This window comes from Populus alba, chromosome 7 (genome assembly GCF_005239225.2).
Source record: "Populus alba chromosome 7, ASM523922v2, whole genome shotgun sequence".
NCBI lineage: Eukaryota > Viridiplantae > Streptophyta > Magnoliopsida > Malpighiales > Salicaceae > Populus > Populus alba.
The window spans coordinates 393803-412173 of NC_133290.1; the positions used below are offsets into that span (position 1 = coordinate 393803).

The following is an 18371-nucleotide window of genomic DNA, read 5'->3' on the forward strand; positions in this document are numbered from 1 at the left end:
CAATAATTAAGGAGTGGATACAGTGAAAGTTGTTAGTAATTTTATTTAATTTTGGAGGCATTTATTATGTGTATCTGTTCGTTAATCACTAGCTGTCAATAAGTTGTCGTGTGAGATATATTTGGAATATTAGGGACTCAATTGTTAAACGTTTACATTTTGTGACAAAATAAGCATTTAGTAATACTTCAGGGGTTAACTTGAGGTTTCCCTAGAATTAATCAGCACCTGGCTTTTCAGGGGACTTGAATAACTTGTCGTCTTCCTCAATGCAAACCGTCGTCCATATTCTAAACTACATGTCGTCGGAGATTGCGAATTCTCTTTTCAGACATTCTGTGACTAACCAGTCAGTGAAAAACAACAAACAAGTCCCACTCTCTCTCTCTCTGAACTTTCTCTCTCTAGCAAGCCATGACTGCAGCCAGCAAAAACCACCATCCCTCCTCCTCTAAACCACCCAAGAACCACCACTCGACCCCTAAAGCAACCACCTCACAAACTAACACCACTCAAAACTCTAACCACACTGCTAGCCCTAACCCCGCAGCTAATCCATCACCATTATCTCCCTCCCTCAAAGACCAGGTGTTATCACGCGCCACCCACATTACGCGCCAAGAACTACTCAAAAGAAGATCCCACAAGCTAAAACAGCTCTCAAAATGCTTCAAAGATTATTACTGGGCATTAATGGAAGAACTCAAAGTTCTGTACAGAGAGTACTATTGGAAGTATGGTGTTAGCCCATTCAAAGAAGACCACCAAAACACCCTTCAAAAAGTAGAGCAGCAGAAGCAGGGTGGTGGGTTTGGTGTTTTAGAGAGAGAGAATGGGGAGGGGGAGGCTAATCTTGAAGTTATTGGTGAAAATAATAATAATGTTAGTGATTTGAAGAGCAATCATAGGTGTTTGTTTGTTGGGTGTAAGCTAAAGGCTATGGCTTTGACAAGTTTTTGTCATCTTCATATACTTTCTGATGCAAAGCAGAAGCTTTACAAGCCTTGTGGTTTTGTTATCAAAAGGTTTGATGTTTCTTTACTTTTGTCTTTGATTTCTGGTTCATAAAGCTTATTTCTTTTATAGGTATTTGTTTTTTTTTTTTTTTTTGGGGGAGGGGGGTTCGATTGTTTGGTTGCTGTAAGATTGTGTTGGTGGTGTTAAACTCTCTTTTTGGCTAGGTTTTGGTATGTTTTTTATGCTTGAATGGTTGGCATTGCCAGTTTTATTTAATAGTTGCATGTTTGTGCAAGATTAGTTTGCCCAGGGCCAGTTGAGGAAGTTTGTGATAGGTAAATTGAATGAGCTTGATTAAGGTTGTGTAGGAATTGGTTTATATATGCGTAGTGTTAGGGATCTGGTAAGAAGTCTGATGGATCATGAACGATTTGTCAATTCGATGACAATTAATTACCTGAGAATTTCTTGTGACCGTGATATTTCAGGGATCAAAATGAAACAATGTTGTTTTGATGTTAAGCTGGGAATTTAATCCATAATTATGAAAAGGTTATGCGAATTGGATCAGGGAATGTTGATATATGCAGAAATGAAATGAAGTATTTGCTTGCCTTGTAGCTTCTAGCGACGATTATGGAACAATTTGAAGTACTAGAAACTTGTGTTTTTCATCCTAGATTTTTATCTCCTTTTTTGCGCTAGTTCTGGTAATGAGACCTAACTTAAAGGTATAGAACTTTGTTTCATGAATCCATTATGCAACATCTAACAAGTTGAAAATGGTAATCAGATGCATATCATGGTATATAACAATACACAGCAATAATGTAGACAATAAGCTAAACGAAAGAAGAAAATGAGGAGAGAAATGTTTTGAGAGAATTCTCACTATGCTTGAACAAATTGTGAGGCAACATTTGATGGTCTAACTAGTTGCTCAATTTTATTTGATAGTCATGCATGGTTATGAAGAACTCTAATGGTGCTGTAGAAGTAATTTGGATTATTGTATGAGTAACATGTTTATACTTTCACCAAGAAATCGTGTTACTTGGATATTATACCAAAAGATTTGACTGAAATGTTAGTGTGCTTTGTGTCTTCGGTTAAATTGTTGTAGATTTTGCCCATCCTTTTTGAAGTTCATTTTCTTGTTCTTGGGATTACTGCTGTGCGTGATATCTAATCAATGTAGAGCTGTCTTGCCATAAAGTCCATTGGGCATTGACATCGTAGCTGCAGCTTGTGATAGATTGATGGCATTAGTTAACATCCAAAATGAAAACAAACATGCATTGATGGATATATGCTTGAACCCTGAACAACTTTTAAGTTCTTGCTAAAGTGCTGAAAGACTGAAATTTTAAAACTAAACTTCATATCCAAGTTCTAGGTAGCTTGCTTTACAACTAAGATAGCTAGCATTTCTGCCGCCAGTTTGCTTGCCATGATACCAAATCAAAACTATTTTGATGGGCAGTTGGTTGGATTTGGTTGTCAAATCTGAGTGAAATATTTTATTGGTTCCTGTATCATATGATGAATTTTAAAATAGTGCATTATGATTGATTCAAATCCGTTGATTTTCCACTTATCATAAGATTCTTTTGGTTGGCTATGTACTCAAGTGCTCAGGCAGGACCAATAACATGTGGAAAGCCAATACTGAGATCAACTGCTCCTGCACTCTGCACTGTCCACTTCCAAAAGGCTCAGAAACATGTGACTCAGGCTCTGAGGAAAGCAGGCCTTAATGTTTCCTCATCAAGTAAGCTTGCTCCTAAGTTCCACGTCATCGTGACAGAATATGTGCGTCAAATTCAAGCCAAAAGGAAGGCTGCAAAATGAGGAAATCAGAGGAGAGTCATGGATAACGAAGTGACTGCTAGCTGAGCTGTTTGTCCATTGCAGAGATGACTTGTGAAGCATGAGTGGCAGTGTACATTGTTAGAATAACCCATGGTAAGTTTCTTGATTAGAAGAAGGGAGAGGTGATCATAGTTTGGATCATAGTATTCTAAAAGTGTCAAGCATACAATTTGCTGTTCTTTATTTTATTTTTATCTTTTTAGAGAGAGAATTATTTGCATTTAATTTCTGAATTGACTGTGCATCGTAAGAAATAAAATGCACCACTTACCATTAATTGTTGTTTGCAGATATGCTTTTTCCGGATGTTTATCTTCCGGCGGCAGCACTAGGTGTTCGACGTTCCAGTTACTCTGGTAAACAAAAATGTGTACTGATGCTAGACGATTGTAACAACTCTGATGCGCCGAACCTTTATTTTATTTATAAAAGCTTGTATAGCCATTCAACTTGAATTGATGAATGATGGGACTGTATGTGCCTGTATATGATCATGAACCTGTGCTCCTTTTGTTTTTCTTCAACGATGAAGATTGTATGGCAGAATTTGGCATTTTAAGGTCAGCCAGGGGGCTGAATGCTTCTTCTTTATAGTATGATTGTAAAACATTGGTCTGTGACTGTAAAGCATGACCATGCATTTTAAATAATGCAAGGAAGACTTTGGAGAGTTTTCGTTGGGACCCAAATGAGCAGTGACCTCTCCTCTCTCTTTCTATCTTGTCATCTTTGATCTCTTGCAATACTTCTCGGTATATTTTTTAAAATTTTATTTGATTGATGATTTAAATTTTGTGATTTTATACGCCTTTTAGGATAAAATTAATTAATAATTTGTACGAACTTGGATTTTTAGAATGTTAATTAATTGGTGTAGGAGGAAGTTAAAGAGCAATATAATCCAAAAAAAAACACGAGAAAAGTATCGGAAATATGAAACTAAAGTTTTTATATATATTTTTTTTTTTAATAATAATTTTTCTAGAGATTTATAAAGCTTTAAATAGATTAGAAATTCTATTTTAATTGGAAAAAAAATTAAAATTATATATAAAAAAAAGAAATATAAAATCTGAAAATAACAATGAAAGTTATAAAAATTATCAAAGTTAGAGCCGGGAGTAAAATTTTAAAAATCTAAAGATCTAATGGTTGGAGGAAGGATTTCATAACTACTCTAAGTAAATTAATATTTAAAAACTTCTGTAAAAATTTGAATATATTTCAATGATTGGATTAAAAATTATGATTTTTTAAGTTGTTATTATAGTTTAACATGATTAAATTTTTTTTTTAAATCTAGACTTGTTTTATTAACTTATAAATATATTTATTAAATTATTAATATAATATATCTGAAGTAGATCATTATCTAATTATAACAGATTAACACCGCAAGCTCGGTTATATCATTAATGACTTGGGATTTTTTTAGCTGCTGATTTTTTTCTTCAATTTAATATTTGATGGGGATGAAATGCGTTCATAAGGTGGCTTCATCACAACTTGGGGTCAACTGCATCTTGGGTCTTCAAGTTTGTAACTTGCAGTGGACATCTTTTCTTTTTTTTTTTTTCAAGGCTCCGTTTGTTTGTAGAAAAGTAGTTTTCTTTTGGAAAGTGAATTTCGGGGAAAGTAAATTCCTGGAAAGTGAATTCCGGGAAAGTATTTTCCGATGTTTGGTAGTGTTATGGAAAATGAACTGGAAAATACTTTCCAGTGTTTGGTTGTGTTATGGAAAATGAACTGGAAAAATAATTTATTAATGAATTAAATTTTTTTTCAAGTTTATCTAATATATATAAAATATTTAATATAAAATATTTAATCACTTACAATTGTCATAACCCAATTTTTGACCTTTTTATTTTTATTATTTAAAAAAAAAGATGATGAAAAATAAAAAATAAAATAAATGAAGGATTAATTAAAATTTGGGTTAAGGGCAACATGATTGGAAGTTTAAAGATTTAATTAAACTCTTGACTAGTTTAATTAATTAAATCAAGGGTTTAACTGGAGAATTGATTTAATTAAAATTTAGATTATTTTAATTAATGAAATCAAGAGTTTAATTGAAGAATTAATGAGTTTGAGGAATTAATTAAACTTTGATTTAATCAAAAACCGAAAGCAAATTATAATTCACTTGGTACAGTGGCAAGCGAATTATAATTCACTTGACACAGTGGAAAGTGAATTATATCACTTGCTACAGTGCAAGTGAATTATAATTCACTTGCTACAGTGGCAAGTGAATTATATCACTGACTACTGTGGCAAGTGAATTATATCGCTTGCCACTGTAGCAAGTGAAGGCGCACGCTGAAAGGAAAGTGTTTTCCTTTTCTAACAGAAGGAAAACACTTTCCTTCGAGCACGTTATTAATTCTAGGTGGATGGAATTCAGTTTCCTTTTATTATTTTCCTTTATCGCCGCCAAACATAGGAAAAGCAGGAAAGTGAATTCCAGGAATTCACTTTTCTGCAATCAAACACGGCCTTGGTTCTATTCAGTTGATTGAATTTTCTTGTGTTTGGACACTCGTATTAGTTTGGCACTTGTGGTGGTTGAATCTTTTCATTAGTCTGTAATTTGCTTGGATTTTTTTTTCTTGGGTTTGAATGAGTAGACTTCGTGGATTATCATGCAAAAGATCTTCTGAAAAATTAAGTTCTAAGTTCGTTGTAAGATTTTCATCAGGTTACACGTGCTGAATGTTAGAAGTTGGTAAATTCTTGTTTTTAATTAATTTGTTTGATGAAAAACAAAAAAACGAGGACATAAAAAATGTGTTTTTAAAATAGTTTTGTAGTTGAATATACATATTTTAAAACAGAAAGTAGAGGGAGATATTTTATTTTTGTTCTAACATCCAAACTAGAGCAGTTGGGGGGTTAGGTGGTTTGCCTTCTCTCCATCTAACCCTTCTTGCTGGCTGCTTCTACTGCCGCTGTCCATTCCTTTCTAACATCTAAAAGTAAAATCTCTTTCTCTTCACTCCAGTTTTCTCCTCGTTTTTAACGAAAGGAAAAACAAACCCTCATAACACAAAACGAAAGACAATGCTGTCAGTTAGATCAATATTTAGATCACAACCAAGACTGAGTTCTGTCACTCTCTCCTCGTTATGTTATTCATCGTCATCAGCTGCAGCAATTCAAGCGGAAAAAACTATCAAAGATGGTCCCAGGAATGATTGGACACGTCAAGAAATCAAGGAAGTTTATGACTCTCCTCTTCTTGATCTCCTCTTTCATGGGGTTAGTTCTTTTTACTTAGTAATGCAGGGAAAAGGGTGGGTTTTTTTATGCCGGGGTTAATGTTTTGTGTTGTTTTGTTTTGTTAGGCTCAAGTTCATAGGTATGCTCATAATTTTAGAGAAGTTCAGCAATGTACTTTGCTTTCTATAAAGACTGGTGGGTGTAGTGAGGATTGTTCTTATTGTCCTCAATCTTCAAGGTATAATACTGGACTCAAGGCTCAGAGGCTCATGACTAAAGAAACTGTTATCGAGGCTGCTAAAAGGGTATGTCTTTTTATCTTCTTAAAGTCTTTTGATTTATGGGATTTTGGTTCACAAGAATCTTAAGCAATCAAACACTTTCTGTGCTGATGGAATCTGTGCTAAAAAAAGTTTATGCTTTGTTTCTGATTTTAATTATTATGTGGTTCGGTTATCTTGCCAGTTTTGTCAAAGAAAATCTGCACTCATTTAGATGTCTTTCTTAATGTGATGTCTTAATTGATTGATTTAACATGCATATATCCTGATTAACATTGTTTTTAGACCATGTCTATTGTTTTGTTTTTGTTAATTTGGGTACAAGAATTGAAAAATTGTCAGTAACGGATATGTACTAGATTTTTGGAACATTTATAGCTCGATGGCAAATTTGTTGGTTATTCAGTTAGCTTTAGGGTTTAGCAAAAGTTTCATGAATATCCCAGAACTTCACTTAGCAAAGTAGCTGAAAAACGAAGATTACACCTCAAGAATGAATTCTCATGTTCTTTGTACAACTTCTTGTTTGGTGCCTATATCAGGTGGTAATGAAGTTTTATCTGATCAGTTTCATGTTTAGTGTAGCATGGTGTCGTTTTCTTTTTCTTCTTCTGTATGATTCGGAACCTTCTGCTTGGTTCTGCAGGCAAAAGAGGCTGGTAGCACACGTTTTTGCATGGGTGCTGCTTGGAGAGATACGATAGGAAGGAAGACCAACTTTAACCAGATTTTAGATTATGTGAAAGAAATCAGGTAATGAGCGCATCATTTATGGAAGAAATATATATGAAACCAAGCATTTTGCTTAAGTTAGAAAACATATTGTCACACTGCACTCACTATTACAGTGCAAAAGGGTTATTCCCTAGCTGTGTTTCTACTGAAGTGAGCTGCCAAGAGAGAGAATTGGAGAAATTTCTACACCTTGAGCTTTTTAAAATGAAGGCTTATATGCTAGCTCATGCATTTAAAGTAGCCATGTCATGCAAAATGCTGCATTAGCTCCTTTTTTTTCTCTAATGCTTAGTCTGTGATTGAAATGTCTGATGCCTATCAGGGATATGGACATGGAGGTTTGCTGTACCTTGGGCATGCTAGAGAAGCAGCAGGCTGTAGAACTGAAGAAGGCTGGTCTTACAGCTTATAACCATAATCTCGATACCTCAAGAGAATATTACCCAAACATCATCACTACAAGATCCTATGATGAACGCTTGGAAACCCTTGAACATGTCCGTGAAGCAGGAATTAGTGTCTGCTCAGGTCAACTTTCTTGCATCCTTCTTAAGTAGATTTTGAAAAACGAAGTCCACTGCAAAGAAAAAGAAATGGAAATATTTTAAATTGATTGATTTCCTCAGAGTTAACAATGGAGATATGCAATAATTGCAATTTGAGCATAAAGCACATAGTTTAGTTGGTCTTTTTTGCTCTTCATTTGTGCCATCTTATGTCTTTCAGTTGTATCTCAATACAAGCTTAACTTGATATATGGTTAGAGGAAAATTGGGAATTGTGTCCAATTTAGGATGCTTTTTTATGGAAATTTGACAACTTCTTGACTTCAGAGTGAATCCTTGCATTAAACAATGGAGCTGGGCAATAATTGCAACCGCCGTACATTCTGTTTAAATTTCAGACATTAATTTCTTTTTTCATGGCAAAGTTGAATTCTTATCATGAAAACTGTCTATTTTTATGTTAATAGGAGGCATAATAGGGCTTGGAGAAGCAGAGGAAGACCGAGTTGGTTTATTGCATACGTTGGCAACCCTCCCTACACACCCAGAGAGTGTTCCAATTAATGCATTAGTTGCAGTGAAAGGCACCCCTCTACAAGAACAAAAGGTAATTCTATTCATGTCTGATACAAGTTGAGTGTGGTTGCTTTTTGTGGTGATGATGGTGGTGGCTGTGCCTGAGTAGAAACATTTTTCTTATATGAAGTTAACTATTAAAACTGTTGTTACGTTTTGAACTGATTGCTGCTTTAGTTGTAAAATGTGAAGCCAATAATATTAATTAACTTATTGAGAAACTCTAGTAAGAATCACACTTGCTCTGTTGTCTTCTCTATTCAGCAAAGTGTGATAATGATAGTGCATCAGCTTTCGTAACCATGCCATAGCATGGACTCTATTACTTTGTTGTAGCTCCTTTGCTTATTGAAACACGTGTTGGTATATTTTACCAATCATTCTCAAGCTGGCCATGATTTAATTCTTGGTCTCACAATATTCTCCTTATCCTACAACCACTTTTTATATCCATAGAGTATTAACAAGAGTCATGGATTAATATCTGATTACTTGATCATATTCTATTTATTCATTTAGTTTATATTATGGTCTGAAATATCTAGATGGTATCACTAGAAGTGATTGTAGCCCCACATAGCTGTGACTTTTTAAGTGAAGGTGCATGTTTACAATAACGGATAAAGATGGGGTTTAGTGGGGCCATTTGAGTGGGGCTGGATTGCGGGAAAGAGAAGGATGGTGAGTGAGAGCCAAATCTTTTGTGGAAGATTGTTTGGCCATGCATGTGGTTTATGGGAATGCCGTGCATTTCAACCAAAAATGTTGTCAAATAGTAATGGCCATGGGAGGTGTCTTGTTAAATACAGTATATCTGAAATTCATTTTACTGGAAGACAGGACAATTATATTACAATTTATTTACCCAGATATTAATAAAGAGGCATCACTGACTTATTCTTTGTTTATGACACTTATGTTATAAGTATTGCACTGTAAATTAGTTGCTTGTCACGTTTGCATGATGAGATTTGTCCTTCCAAATTTAGTATCAGTTGCTTTGAAGCTTAACGGATTTCATGTTTCTACCTCCTCATTCAGCCAGTTGAAATATGGGAGATGATTCGAATGATTGGCTCTGCACGTATAGTTATGCCAAAAGCAATGGTCAGATTATCAGCTGGGAGAGTGCGTTTCTCAATGGCCGAGCAGGCTCTGTGCTTTCTTGCTGGTGCAAATTCCATCTTCACTGGCGAGAAGCTCCTGACAACCCCCAACAATGATTATGATGCAGATCAACTTATGTTCAAGGTTCTCGGTTTGATTCCAAAATCTCCCAGTTTCTCTGCCGAGGAAGAGAAAGCTTGTGCTTGTGAAGCAGAGCATTGTCATGAAGCAGTTTCTAGTAGTTCAGGTTGAAATCACTTGTTCGAACAGAGTTTGTATCTAAATTTCATCCAGGTTCTTTTTACCTTCAATGAAATTCTGCTCGCCTATGGCGTGTAACAAATTTGAACTGCACTAGATGGGTTCAAAGAACCTTGCAAAAGTGCAGGTATTAGTATTCTGCAGCAATCTCTTATGGTAACATCAAGAATGCATAGCAAGGTGCTGCAACTTTTTACTTCGTTGCAGTATTATTGCCATGCTGTGTTTATATCTGGACTAGAATGATCTGTTGTGAATATCCGATTTTGCTTTCTTTTTTTTTTTTTTTTCCAACTTCAAGTGTCTACATCTTTCATTGAAGTGGAAAATTGCCAATCTGTTGAAAAGAAAATGAAAGAAAAAAATTGAACATCAAAGAAAAGGAGTGGACAACAGTACAAAGCTCAGTGACACACACACTGCGAAGAGTTTAGAATAGTTGATCTTATGTGATTACACGTGAATCGGGAGAGTTTCATGAAAATAAAATAAAATTGTGAGATGAATGCATCAAATTAAATACTTCTTTTTCAAGTTTTAGCCCTTCTATTTTCTTTTCTGGAAAAAAAAAAAAAAAACTGTTCAAGAAAATCGGGGGCAGCAAGTCATTAGCAAAACATAAAAACTGTTCAAGTTGTAGCCCTTCTATTTTCTTTTGTTGTCGACTCATTAGCCACCAAAACAGTTTTACATGGCCTAGATGTTTTTTTTTTAATGAAAAAAAAAAATTCTTGAGGGCAGCAAGTCATGCAGCAGCGAGTATCTCCTAAAAGTGATCATAAAATAATTTTTTGAATGTCAGGTACAGTAAAAAAAAAAACTAAGATTTTTTCTTAGACTAGTATGTAACACAAAAAAATGTGATAAAAATCAGTCGATAATCTTCATGGGTGATAATAAATTGTCTTGAAAGATCCATAGAATCAAAAGAAGAGTTTAGGATTTTCCAAAGAAATGCTTTAAAGTATAGTTTTGATGATTTTGATTTCAAAAGATATATGAAAGAATGAAATAATATTAAAAGCTGAATGATAATATATATATATATATATATATATATATATATATAATTTACGTAATTTAGAGAGCTTGCTTATATGTAAAGAACCAAATCAAGCAACTTCCTAACAACATGTGGAGACAAATGACTGGTTTCCAATATAATGTGAAAGAAAATTACTCGCAAAAATTATTAGTAGGATTAAGATGGTGCAAGAAACTAAAATCAAGTCCTGGTTACTTGTGTAGTCATGAGAAGAAGAAAAAATAAAAAACCCTTAAATTGTAATGTTGCAGACATTAATATCCAATTTATTGCAAGCAAATGTTCACTGAGGTCTGAGGTTATCTTAATTAATTTTTTTAATTCAGTTTAAATATACCAACTAATCTTGGTTTTGATCCTACATTCAACAAAAATGAGTGACTGTCTAAGTTCTAACTAGCCAGATCTCTCTAACTTTTGGCAGGGCGGAGAACTATGAAAAACATCTCCCCATTAAAACAACAAGGGGATTGTGTACCACATGAACCTATCAAAAAGAATCATGTCAAAATAATATTTCTCAATAAACCTTTTAAAAATATGGTTATAGTTACTTTTTCAATGTGTTTTTAACTTGTAAATGCATCAAAATAATATTTTTATTATTTTTTAAAAAATTATTTTTGATATTAGTGCATCAAAATGATTTGAAAACATAAAAAAAAAATATTAATTTGAAGTAAATAAAAATAATAATAATAATTTTTAAAAAAAAAAGTTTCTTAAACACAAAAACAAATAAGATTGGTTTAAAAAAAACATAATTTTTTAATGGATCTTGCAATATAAAATACATTTTGATTTGTATATTTATTGTACTGCAAACATAAAAGCAGTTGGAAAACAAACGTCCTAAAATAGTTGCATTATAAACTACGTTTCTTCTTTTTTATATATAATTTAAATGAAATAAATTCATTACAAGATTTTCTATACACATTTATTTTTGCAGCGTCATCTCTCTAACTAATTTTTTTTTCCTTACTAAATAAACTTAGTATAACAAAAAAAACATATGAAAGCACAAGAAATCATCCAAAAAAATGTTTAAAAATGAAGTATTAAATATTTTAAAAGTATTTTTTATTTTTAAAAAAATATATTTTTAATATTAACATATCAAAATAATAAAAAATAAATTTTAAAAAAACACAATTTCAACCGTATTTTTAATCATTCTTAAAAGTCTCCTCTCAACTTCTATATGCAATGCTTTTGTGGAAAAAACTCAATATAACCCCTAGCTTATATATCCATTTTCAGCTACGTCCCAGGCATATAAAGTTTATCAATTAGGTCCTGAGAAAATTTTGTCAAATTTTGTTCGTGTTTCCTGTTTAATGTGCGTATTTCATGCAACACACACACCATCATTTTGAAAGAACCTGGACAAAAAAACTCACGAACATTAACATTAGAACACAGTCGAGAATTTTCCTAAACATTTAAAACTAAATCGATAAAATTCCTATGTTTGGGATCCAATTTGGATAAGTATCATATCAGTCCAATGGCCCGCGCTTTACCGCGAGTAGATAAAATTTTCAAAATGTAAAAACAATTGGTAAGAGTGTGAAATTTTCTTGATTGTGTTATTAAATTTGATTTGATAAATTAATCTTGAAATTTTGCAATCTAACTCGAGTTTAAAATTAAATCACACGGGAACTAACTCGAATGAAATTGATTGATTTCATGGGTTGAAATGTAATCTTGATGACCAATAAAAACATGGCTTAACTTTTAACAAAACTTCAAAATAATAATTTTTTTCTTAAATCTACTAAGACAATGACATATTAGATCAATCTTAATCCCCCAAACAAATTGTGTCATAAACTCCATTGAGTTTAATAATTTTTTTTATAAAATATCTTTTAACTGGATAAAAATATAAGGTCACGGAATTGAACATAAATCTAAAAATAAAAACTTATTTAAGATAATAATAACTTTAAAGAAAACAAAAATAAACAAATCATACAATTTATTTCCCAATCAATCAAGCACTGGAGAATAAAATTGAGAAAAAACTATTAAAAACAAACATACCAAAAACCAAAAAAGCATTTTAGTGCTAGCACACTAAACTTGTGAACTAGATTATGGACTCCACTGATATTATAATTTTTTTTTCAAAACTATTTTTTATTTAATTACACGATAAAAAAAAAATATGATCGCAAAATAAAACACCAACCTAATACTGAGATGCTGTAAAAAATTAAACGACAAATAAAGATCAAAATATTTAGATCGCAACATGAGTAATAAAAAAATTATAATAGAAACACATATAAAATTTGTAATAGAAACCGACACATATATAAAAATGATTGAATAAAAAAAAAAACAAAATACAAGGCTGCACATATAAAAAATATTATAAAAAATAAATATTAAAAAATAAATTTAATAACTCTCCTCATCATATGAAGCCATTTGATATATATAAAAAAAAAAGTATTTTGATGGTCAGATTCCTCACTAACGGACACTTTCTCTTTTAAGTCGAAATCCAACGATCTCTTCTCTCTCTCTTCCAACAAAAAAAAAAACTAAAAATGAATAAAATAAAGTTTGATATTAAAATTGAATTTTAAAAAAAATTCAAGAGACCAATCACTTAATAGCTAACAGAAAATGAGGGGTTTGGAAATCTTCAATCCGCCACCTACGTAACCTACTTTTTAAACTCCGAGCTCCCATGTTTCAATTCAATCTCTTATAAAATAGTATAGAATTGGACTCTAATTTAATCTTAAAAAAAAAACTTAATTATACAAAAATAAAATTCAATGATCAAATTTAAAAAATTTAAAAATTAAACTATTATAATTTATAATAAATTATTATGAAAGGGTGAAAGGTATTTTTGTAAATAACAAAAACTCCACGTATTTTAGCTTTATTTATAATTATAATATTAAGATTAAGATTGAGAACTAAATCGAGCCCCACGTATCTGTACGACTAGAACATTAATATAGTCGGTTAGTCCCACCTAGCCATAGTCCTACCTGCATGCCCACAATCCTTCTTAAATACTACAATTCAAAAAGATTCAGTTCGCACTCTAATAATTCGAAGATTTGTCAACGGTACGCATAGCAGTCCAAGATTTCACCATCAAAGTCTTTCAAGAAAAGGACATATATATATATATATATATATATATATATATATATATTTTATATGTTTGGCATTCTACATGATTCATTTCACCAACTCCATCTCTCTTGTGTTTCTTGGTTTTGCAATCTTGGCCCTTTACAGCTACCCCTCTCTTCTTCCTTCAAGAAAAATGGCTGAAGAAAGTCCCAAGTCCGTCTATGACTTCACTGTCAAGGTAATGTTCAATCTTCTTCCTTCTTTTTCATTGTTTGCTGTGTGGTTGGTGAGGAAACGGGAAAAAGTAGAGAACACAGGACAAAGCTTTAAACTCTTACTGTTTTGTTATGGATTTGTTGATGTTCTGTGTGTTAATTCATTGTTCGAGATTTTGACCTTTATTGAATATTTGTTGGTTCTTAATCTTGCTGAACATCATTGGTATGGGGCCCTTCCAATGGAGTTTTGTAGTCCAGGATTCAGATATGGACATTTGACCTGAATTATTTCCAGTCCAGGCTATGAGTTTCTTGGAGAAAATTAATCTATGAGCAAGGCTGGTGATTTCATATTCAAATGGACAGTGATACTCTAATTCCAAGTCCTCTGTGTATTTTATTTTAATTATTGCTCCTTCTTTTTAGATAACTGAGCCATGGTGTAGTTAGGGTAATATGGAATTGTGATTTGCAGATTAGAGGTTGTTAAAACATCAATTACGTTTCTTGAAGTTGAGGAATCCCAGATTTATATAACGTTTCTTGCTGTGTTGCAGGATATCCATGGAAACGATACGAGTCTAAGTGAATACAGTGGGAAGGTGCTCCTTATTGTGAATGTTGCTTCCAAATGGTAATCTATCATGATCTCTTTCGTGTCTGGCTTTCTGGCTTTCTGGTTTCCTGAATTAGTTCTCTATCTGCATCTCTCCAGTTTTGGGCAAACTAGTCTAGTTTGTCAACTACCATTGACATTAGTATGTAGTCTAATGTATTTTTATCTGTATGCAAAGAATCTAATCATCTACGATTATAATCAGTAGTATGTAGTCTCAAGGGCAAATGATCTAGGATTATATAGATATATAGGAACTTATCATGCATGTATGAGGGAAAAATGCTTGTTCAGAAATTCCCAGCTCTGCAGCATCGAGGGCTGTTGCCGACCAATATTTGGAAAATGATTTTCAATTCAACATTTGAAGTATACTGATTGGGGTTTTCATATAGTAGAGCCTTTTCTTTTAGGCTGAAGCCTCTTTTTATCATTGGCAAGTTGCATGCTTATTTGTGTCAAAACTTTGGAATTCTTCATGATCGTCAATATTTTAACTGAAAACTGTTCTTCTTGTACTTTTTGTTAGTCGTATTACTTGTATGAATTAAATTTACTTTTGCAGATAAATTTAAATTGTTCAAATGAGCCTTTTGACTGTTATTGAATCTTATTTTTTATTCTGCAGTGGCCTCACACATTCAAACTACAAGGAATTGAATGTTTTGTATGAAAAGTACAAAAACCAAGGTTGGTCACTCATTCTCATAGACCAACATCACTATTTTTGAGACGTTTGATTACAATATCTCTATAGATTTGAGGTTTTAACTTCTCGGCTGGCACGATCATGGCAGGGTTCGAGATCTTGGCATTTCCTTGCAACCAGTTTGCTGGACAAGAACCAGGAAGCAATGAAGAGATTCAGGACACTGTATGCACAATTTTCAAAGCTGAATTCCCAATCTTCGATAAGGTAATGCTTAATGAAAGAAAGATTTGAAAAAAGTAGGATAGATTATTGCCACTGTTTTCTCAGCTCTAAACTTCCACCCTGATGCAAATATTCCTAATAAAGGGACCCGGGTTTTATCAGCTCCTCAATTTGATAGAATATGGAGACGTTTTGAATATGCTCTATCTGGTTATAGATTGATGTGAATGGGAAGAACACAGCACCTGTCTACAAGTTCTTAAAATCAGAGAAAGGAGGATTCTTTGGAGATGCCATCAAGTGGAACTTTACCAAATTTTTGGTAAACAAAGAAGGAAAGGTTGTTGAGAGATATGCTCCTACTACATCACCTCTTAAGATTGAGGTCAGTTTTTCTTCTCCTATTACAACATCTGAGTCCAAGGATTTCTGCGAACTTCATCTGACATTCCTTTATTCCAATTTGCAGAAAGACATACAGAATCTGCTGGGATCTTCCTAATGACCAAGGTTTGATGGTTAAACTTGAGAGTCAACTTGTGTTCCAGCTGCCCACAAACATGGATTTTCTCATTTCATATTTCAATCGCCATTTATTATCTCCCTAGATGCTATAAAAATTCGAATCATGTAGGAGTTGTTGATTAAATTAGCGAATCAGGTATCACAAATAGGTAGGTTTTGGCAGCATGGCAATCTAGTCCAACCTAGGTCCTCTTAAGATAAATTTTCTGTCTCTTTGTTTTCTTTTCATTTCATTTTCGATACGAAATAAAAAGGTCACTTCCTTTCTAGGATCTCTTTTCTTTCACGTAGCAAAACTCATTCGAGAAGAAATCCACTTGATATCCTTTGAATTAGCAGTTGAAAGGGGGCAATACATGCTGTCAGTCAGTGTGTAAAAGTTGGAAAAGAAGCTTAAGATAGGAAATATTTTAGTTCTAAGATGTACGATAACATGGTGAAATCATCTTTTCAAACATATTTTTAAGGAAATGTCTGCCACCCAGGATCAATTTCATTTACTTTTGGTTCCAAGTATTGATCTTTTTAATGAAATTCTGTCATATGATTGTATCTTCTTCACCCTCATTTTGCAGGAAATTGGCATATACTGGGAATATTGTTGAAGAACATGAAATGTGGAATGTTATGTGCTTGTGGACTTGATTTATGAATTTGTATTATTGATCAGCATTGGGAATATTTATTTTCAAAATGGATAAGATGGACCTTGTACTTGGATGATTGCCTGGAAAAAATAAAGATGATTTTAGTTCTCTCATATGTGCTTGTGCGCCGGGACAGGCATTGACTGATATTCATGAAGATGTGCTTGTATGGAACTAAGTGGGAAACAGTATCATGTTGTCAGACAAAGCGCCTGGGTCACCTGGTTAACTCGCGGGTCATTAGGTAAACACGAGTCAATCGTTTTCGTCAAAACAACATCGTTTCACTCCTTACAAAATATTTGATCATGTCAACTACCTAACCAAGTCACTGATCTTTTTAGTTCAACTTGAAACCTGGTTTGGATCAGGTATCGGGTTACAAGTTTCTAGAATCAACCTGTCAAACCGAGCCGGGTTTAACAACTATGAGAAATACTAGCAGATATCGTTTAAATGGTTTTGATGATCATGAGCATGAAAAGAAAATCACTTGTTAGGACTGGAAAAATAACATCACAATACAGCAATGGTTATCAGTACATGAAGGCACTAATACAGAGTTAGCTCAGGGTCTAAACTGTCCTTATATCACTCTTCTGCCTTCCCCAGTTGATTTTTTTTAACCATCATTAACTAATCCAGGAGATGCGAACACTTTGAAGCAACCAAATCAACTGAGTTATAGCTTATGCAGCATACAGAAAATTAGCAAGGCAAAGATCATGCTGGGACGAAAATATGGAGATCAATGCTGCACAACTTTACAAGTAGCTCGAGTATCCGGGTATATTGTTTCTGTGTTTTAAAAATATTTTTGAAAAATTTTAATTTTTATTTTATTTTTTTACTAATTTCAAATTAGTATGTTTTTAGTGTTTTCAAATTATTTTGATGTGTTGGTGTTAAAAATAAATTTTTAAAAAATAAAAAAACATCATCAATATTTATTTTAACATAAAAAATTATTTTAAAAACAACCAGAATCACGTTGCCGATATATCTTACAAGTGATGGGTTCCTTGCCATCCCAAATTCTGGTGTCTTCTCTCCTGTGGACCAACCATTATCTTGGCAATAGCTTTCTGTTCGTGTGGGACTTCTCAGGAGGTAACTCTGCCATTACATTGACCAGATAGCATCATCATCACCTGGTTCATTCAGAAAGCCTTGAAAGTAGTGTCAAGTCCTCTGTGTGCAACCAAGACGACCACCATGAATCTTGTAGAGATTCTTGGTCTGGCACAGGACTGGAAAGTTCATCCAAAGCGAATGCATAGTTACTGCTTATACTTTATCATAGCTGATTAAAAACCAGGGGAGTAAACGTAACTGGTTGATCAAAGCTCATCAAGAACTAGTTTCTGTCTTAGAAGGCTCGCGATCTTTGTCCATCTTCTGTAGCAATTAACGAGCTATTTCGAATTTGCCATACTTTTGAAATGCGTGCTCAAAAGCATCCCTTGCGTGCATTGGGGGGTAGAAACCTTTTTCAAGCTTTGATCTCAGTTATTCATCAGCAGACTCTGCCCTGCTTTACAATGCTTAAGCAATTTCTGTGATTCCAACTTTCTTTTCAATTTATTAGACAAATCCATTCACTCATGATCTCTCATCAGTTTATCCAACGAAGTATATGCATGAAAATGTGGAATCCAACCTCACCCGAACATTTCTATCAATAACACGTGAGCAACTTCCAATTCCTAGCTTCGCCATAAGCAAACATCAGATGATTTGATTGTAAGCAAACATTGTTCCATGTTATTTGCTGATGACATGATCCATGGCTGGCTGGTCTTAAGATATTAATCC

At 33.4% G+C, this 18371-nt stretch overlaps 3 protein-coding genes across 3 annotated transcripts; all 3 read left to right on the forward strand.

Annotated features, from left to right (window-relative positions):
- The first annotated feature begins 295 nt into the window (after nucleotides 1-295).
- Nucleotides 296-3502, forward strand: LOC118032080 (uncharacterized). The gene is made up of 3 exons (XM_035036677.2): nucleotides 296-1025; nucleotides 2589-2922; nucleotides 3120-3502. Exons 1-2 carry the CDS (start codon nucleotides 415-417, stop codon nucleotides 2806-2808), a joined length of 831 nt encoding a protein of 276 aa, XP_034892568.1. The 5' UTR covers nucleotides 296-414; the 3' UTR covers nucleotides 2809-2922; nucleotides 3120-3502.
- Nucleotides 3503-5359: 1857 nt separating this feature from the next.
- On the forward strand, nucleotides 5360-9802 carry LOC118032077 (biotin synthase, mitochondrial). The gene is made up of 6 exons (XM_035036672.2): nucleotides 5360-6093; nucleotides 6180-6359; nucleotides 6982-7088; nucleotides 7393-7598; nucleotides 8044-8183; nucleotides 9194-9802. The coding sequence occupies exons 1-6, from the start codon at nucleotides 5896-5898 to the stop codon at nucleotides 9509-9511; spliced, it is 1149 nt and encodes a 382-aa protein (XP_034892563.1). The 5' UTR covers nucleotides 5360-5895; the 3' UTR covers nucleotides 9512-9802.
- A 3958-nt stretch (nucleotides 9803-13760) lies between these two features.
- LOC118032078 (probable glutathione peroxidase 2) lies at nucleotides 13761-16669 on the forward strand. Its single transcript, XM_035036673.1, has 7 exons — nucleotides 13761-13914; nucleotides 14452-14528; nucleotides 15139-15200; nucleotides 15308-15426; nucleotides 15602-15769; nucleotides 15854-15894; nucleotides 16485-16669. The coding sequence occupies exons 1-6, from the start codon at nucleotides 13777-13779 to the stop codon at nucleotides 15884-15886; spliced, it is 597 nt and encodes a 198-aa protein (XP_034892564.1). The 5' UTR covers nucleotides 13761-13776; the 3' UTR covers nucleotides 15887-15894; nucleotides 16485-16669.
- The last annotated feature ends 1702 nt before the right edge of the window (nucleotides 16670-18371 follow it).